General features: G+C 43.2%; 1 protein-coding gene across 1 annotated transcript; it reads right to left on the bottom strand.

Annotated features, from left to right (window-relative positions):
• Positions 1–597: 597 nt before the first annotated feature.
• Positions 598–3,025, bottom strand: LOC120437992 (calcineurin subunit B type 1-like). The gene is made up of 3 exons (XM_039608483.1): positions 2,811–3,025; positions 1,034–1,478; positions 598–865 (listed from the first exon to the last, which is right to left on the bottom strand). Exons 2-3 carry the CDS (start codon positions 1,056–1,058, stop codon positions 654–656), a joined length of 237 nt encoding a protein of 78 aa, XP_039464417.1. The 5' UTR covers positions 1,059–1,478; positions 2,811–3,025; the 3' UTR covers positions 598–653.
• Positions 3,026–5,614: the final 2,589 nt, after the last annotated feature.

Genomic DNA, 5,614 nt, shown 5'->3' on the forward strand with positions numbered 1-5,614 from the left:
AAAAGTTTGTTTATACTTTACGAGAACGGATGACAACAGGGCAACTTGCAAAGTAGATATTTCATTTAAGGGAGGAAACACTACGAATATGCAAAAGCATTTGCTCACAAAACACGAGATGACCTTAAATGAATGTCGTGTTTTTAATTCCGCTCCGGACTCGTGAATCTCAACCCAGCAGCAGCGGTAATGTTTGCACATCCTCTCCCGTTAATGCGGCAGGTAAATAATCAACTAACAGTGCATATTATGTTAGCGCGATCTGCCTTATTACAAAACCTGCCATTACTGTGCGTTGCATTTAGGTGACCATGATGAGAGAGACAGAGTCTGGCTGGCGCTCGCTGGCATTTCTCGCTGCAGTCTACCGGTAGCGTCTCCTTTCAGGCCAGGATAGACGAATGTCACCGAGCAGTGACTAAGTTTGTGGTCAAAGGCTTGCACACAAGTGAATGTGTTTAATTGTAGGCAGGGACATTACTGGATATTCTTGTGTAATTGCTACAGAATAATTTATTTTATACTTTGTTATTGCCACAGAAGAATGTTTATTTTATTGTTTTACATTTACAATTTTTTTTTCTGGGGACCCTGTGACACCCCATTGAAGAGCCATAGGCTGTGGATCTCTTAAGATCTCACTGTTGAGCTGGTCAGCAGGTGTTCGTCTTCTGTAAAAACACTTTCACACCTCTGAAGTCGACTTCCCCGTTTTCGTCGGTGTCGAATATGTTGATGACTCGCTGCACGAGGGGAATCTGCTGGAGCACTGGCAGGGACATAAACTCCTCCACGCTCAGGGATCCGGAGTCATCCAGGTCGAGTTCCTTAAATCTCCTTCCCAGTCTCTTAATCTGATTAGCGTCTGAAATGAAACACAGAGTTATTCACAGAGAGAGAGAAGGTGGTTTCAAGAGGAGATCATATGACCAGAGGCTGTCTGTCAGCTCTACCAGCAGAGGACACACCGCAGTTTAAACACCTGTTGTTCACCTGTGCCTCACTTCCTGCCTCTTCATCCTGTCAGACTTACCGGCTTCCTGCTTGGTGCTGCCCATGGCTGCTGGCTGGACTTCACGGCTGTAACGGTTGTGCTGCGGGAGCTCCCGGTGCCTCGCTCTAAGCCCTAACACCGGGTCATGTGACACATCTTTCAATGCTAATCACTCTGCTGATGACCACGAACTGAGCGTGCTCAGCAGGAACAGGGCAGCCCGGCACTCCACGTCAGGACAGGATCTCACACACAAGAGCAAAAGAAACTAGAACACTTTAAATAATCACATCTGATAAAATACAGAAACTTTAACATGTGAAAATTAGAAAAGAAAAAATTTGATTTGATCTCTTTTCTTTGGTCTCTGACTCTGAATGCCTCCACGATGGGACAGAACGGGCGTTGTTGTACGTCTGCTGTGGTGAAACTGCAGGGGCCTGAAGGTGGACCACACGATGAACCAGAGATTTCACCACACACTCTTTAAAGAAAAGAAAAAAAGCAAATGTCCTTCACCGATGTTTAGTTCTAACTATGTTCAAAGGTGTGATGATGACCTGTTTTTGAATTACTTGAACTGTACAGCTGATACTGTGAAAGTGTTTGACTCCTATATCCACTGATGAACGTATGAAGAGTCTCATATTACCTACATGTTGATGCGAGGCTCCTCTTTAAATTAACCTTTATTTAAAACTACATTGAACACGTGTGAATTCAGCTCACAGCAGAAACAAGCTTGATGTTCACCAGTGTTGGGCAAGTTACTTTGAAATAGTAATTCAATTATAGTTACTAGTTACTTCTTCAAAAAGTAACTGAGTTAGTAACTCAGTTACAATATTCTAAAAGTAATTAATTACTTGGAAAAGTAACTATTGCGTTACTTTAAAAAAAAACAAAGAACGTTTAACCCTCTGGCGTCCAGAATATAATTGGCCATTTTTTTACTACTCTTGATTTTCCCTCCACATTTTACCTTTAAAAACTATTTACTTTGCCTTGTTTGGTATCATTCTTTTTAGCGCAACCTCACGTGCCTGAATTTACAGTTATGTTCTCATTTTGTCATACTGTATAACCAGAATTGATCTAAAATCAAACAAAAAACATAAAATCAGAGTAGAAAAAGTTATATTTTTAACTGTAACAACCATAAACATGTTTAATGAATCATATTTCATAACTTCAAATGCAAATATTAATTGTCAATTTTAAAATCCTATGCACAAGTTTTGCAAACAACAAAGTTATTTGCATCCATTTACCTTTTACCCTTTTTTAAAATAACCATTTCAAACTATTTACAGAACAATCAGCTGTTCTTCAATAAGATGCCACACAAATTATTTGTGCCACTCCAAAACATAATTTCTGTCCACTATAAAGGAGAACATCACAGCCTGATACCTGCAGGTCTGACAGCAGCAGGTGTATCACTCCTGTTTCTACCTGGAGACAGCAGTCGCCTCATTGTTCTGACACACAACACAAAACTATACACAACACTACACACTAACTACACAAGACAACACATTAACTACACACCCCAAACACGCTAAACGTCACAAATCTCAAAACTCGCTCTCTCTCTTTTCCTGCTCTCTCGCCGTCGCTCCTAAAACTTTTTTTTTGTTTTGCTCATAAGCAGAGAGTGCTTGCTAGCGCTAACGTGGCGAAACTATTGAGGAAAAAACGCTGCGTATATATTGTTTATCATGACTCTGGTTTTACGTGGCCCATCAACACAATTTATAAACTGGTATATATCACCTTGTTGCTTTGTCTTTCAGTGGTCATGTGATTGGCTTACCACGACTACTTTATTCTTCCTCAGTCAAACAGCAGCACTCATGTGATTGTTTTGCCCCCTGAGCTCCAGGTGTTGTGCTGGACAGTGCTCGTGATTAGCGTCCGCGGGAGCGCGCGCAGCTGCTTAAAGCTGTAGCGTCCAGAAGATGCGGTAAGCTGAACACAGCTTCAACCGTCTGTTTGTTGAAAAATAGTAACGGACCGCGTTTCCTTGTTAGTAACTGTAACGCCGTTGTAACGATAGGAATAGTAATTAGTTAGATTACTCGTTACTGAAAAACGTAACGCCGTTAGTAACGCCGTTACTTGTAACGCCGTTATTCCCATCACTGATGTTCACATGCTCTACGTTACAGTCAGGACAAAACACACTTAACAAACAACATCAGGAGAAGTTTTGGTGTTTGTTTAAATCCTGAAGGCTCTGCGTCACAGAACTGAGCTGAATTATTTTGATTGGTGGGCTAGCTGAAGATGACGTGTTGCTTGGGGCCCCAAGGCAGTGGGGGGTCCAGAGGGATAACATTCAGGCCTCAGCTGACCTGCATCCATTGTTTGTTCTGATCCCATCATCGCCATAAATTAACTCCATGAATTCACAAATCAGAAGGAGGAAACAAACTCTGACAAAGATTAAATGTTTGTTTAATAACAGCTCTGATCAGACTGCATTTGTTGGACATAGAAAAACCCGTTTACAGTACAAAGTTTCTGACCTCGAGGACAGAAAAATAAAATACTCTTTAAATCCAGATCAGCTGAGACCCTCATTAGTGTGTGATGGTTAACCATACAACACACCTCACTCGTCCAGCCTGGGCGTGTTCTAATCCCACCTTTGCTCTTTTTTGATAAATATAAACCATAAAATCATAAAAAAGGGGGAGGAGGAAAGAAACCCTGTGAAAAGCTGCAGTCAAGTCCAGTTGGTCTCTAAACGAAGCTTCACAGGAACGTCACACTGAGTCCATCACGTTCATTTTCTGAGCCTCACAGCAGATTCTGTCCACTGGTGAGAACAGAGGTGAGTGCAGACGATCGTGTTCGCACTGTTTTTAAGTCCAAACCAAACGTGAGTCCTCCTCTGTCTGTGGCAGGAAATAAAACTGGGATCTTTTCTATTTTTCAACAGGATACAATAAATGTTGATTTAACTACAGCTCTGATCAAACTGCATTTGCTAGAAAAAGAAGTTTACAGTTAAAACTTTGCAGGTGCAGCCCCTGCTATGTGGGCTGCACCTGCATTCAAAAGGTTTTCCCATGTAATGGTCTGCTAGAGGGTGTAGAGGGCCATAGCCCCGTCCCCCAGGGCATGAAGCAGGCATGGAGGAGATCCAGCCTCCAGACATCCACAGGCCCCAGAGTGCAAGAGCCCAAGGAGAACCACCGGAGGGGCATCTGTGCCACCCTCCTGGGAAGAGCTGAGGAGAGCCCCAGATGAGGGGGTCACCCAGTAGCCACGGAGCAGAGGCCAGAGGGGGCTGCACTGGCATGCCTGCTGGCTCTGCCGGCAGCCAGCTGTGCCAGAGTGAACCGAGCCGCAGGCCCAGAGGCCCAAGGGCCCACATTGTCTGCCAGAGGCCCCCTGCGACAGGGCTGAGCCCCCGTGCACCCACCCGCCCACAACCTCGGTGACACACCAGCCAGAGCCCTAGCACGGAGGTGAAGCACCCCCGAACCCAAGCCCCCACGCCTGCCCCGGATCCACTCAGGGGCAGCCAGGCTACCAGGCCAGTAACCTACGTCCACCAGCACAGACCCTCCCCCAGCCCCGCTGCACGCAGCCACGAGGAGAACACCTTCTAAGAGCAACCAGAGCCACTAACCAGGTTATGACCACAACCCCCGGGTTAAGCCCTCCAGGGCCGATCAAAGGAGCCCAGAGGGATTGATCTAATGTGGTGGCAGAGGCTGTCTCGAGAATAATGTGATCTATTAGATGGTTTCTATATTGGCTAGAATTAAGATTATTTTTATTTTTCCAGTTCATGAGGACCGTTTTCTTGGCAATGCATAGGGCAGTAAAAACCATGTGGACTGTATTAGTTTCTGTAGTGACATCATCCAATTTGCCCAACAAGCACACTAAAGGGGAGGTTGGAATTTTACATTTTAGACACTTTGATAAGTCTTCACTTCTGCACTGGTGGACAGAACCAAAGAGTGTGGATGTAATTGTCTGGTGTATTGCCTTGACAGTGTGAGCAGTTGTTGGAAGATGTAAAGCCCATCTTGAACATCCGATGACCAGTATAGTGCACTATGTAATATTTTGTATTGTATTATTTGCAGACTGGGATTTTTAATCAATTTAAAGGTTTTTAAGCATACCTGAGACCAGAAGTTTTGGTCTAAGCTGACTGACAAATCTGCTTCCCACTTTGCAATAGGAAGGGATACTGATTCATCTATTTTAGAAAGTGTTCTGTATATATTAGATAATAATTAGGGGAATTTAAGAGTAAGAAAGTGTACCACACTTGGTGGTGTTTGTAATTCAGCTTGACTGAGGTTAAATCTCTTTTTTAGTATGGATTTAATTTGTTGATATTCTAAAAACCTTTTCTTGTTGATCCCATATTGTGCAACTAGTCTGTCAAATGGAATAAAGTCTGTTCCCTCTAATATATGTTCTAAGTATTTAATTCCTTTACAACTCCATTCTGGAAAATTAATCATATTATTGTTTTGTAATATGTCAGGGTTAATCCAGATAGGTGTATGTTTGCATGGGATTAATGAAGACTGCGTTATTTTTAGAAACTCCCACCATGCTGTCAGAGAAGAGCTGATGTTGATGCTT

This window comes from Oreochromis aureus, linkage group 3 (genome assembly GCF_013358895.1).
Source record: "Oreochromis aureus strain Israel breed Guangdong linkage group 3, ZZ_aureus, whole genome shotgun sequence".
NCBI classification, from domain to species: Eukaryota; Metazoa; Chordata; class Actinopteri; order Cichliformes; family Cichlidae; genus Oreochromis; species Oreochromis aureus.

What these genes read in the sequence shown, in the direction of transcription:
- LOC120437992 (XM_039608483.1), bottom strand. Translation starts at nt 1,058, where the DNA reads ATGGGCAGCACCAAGCAGGAAGCCG. An exon ending in CAGCACCAAGCAGGAAGCCG is followed by an intron (nt 866 to 1,033) that starts GTAAGTCTGACA and finishes GTTTCATTTCAG; the next exon opens with ACGCTAATCAGATTAAGAGA.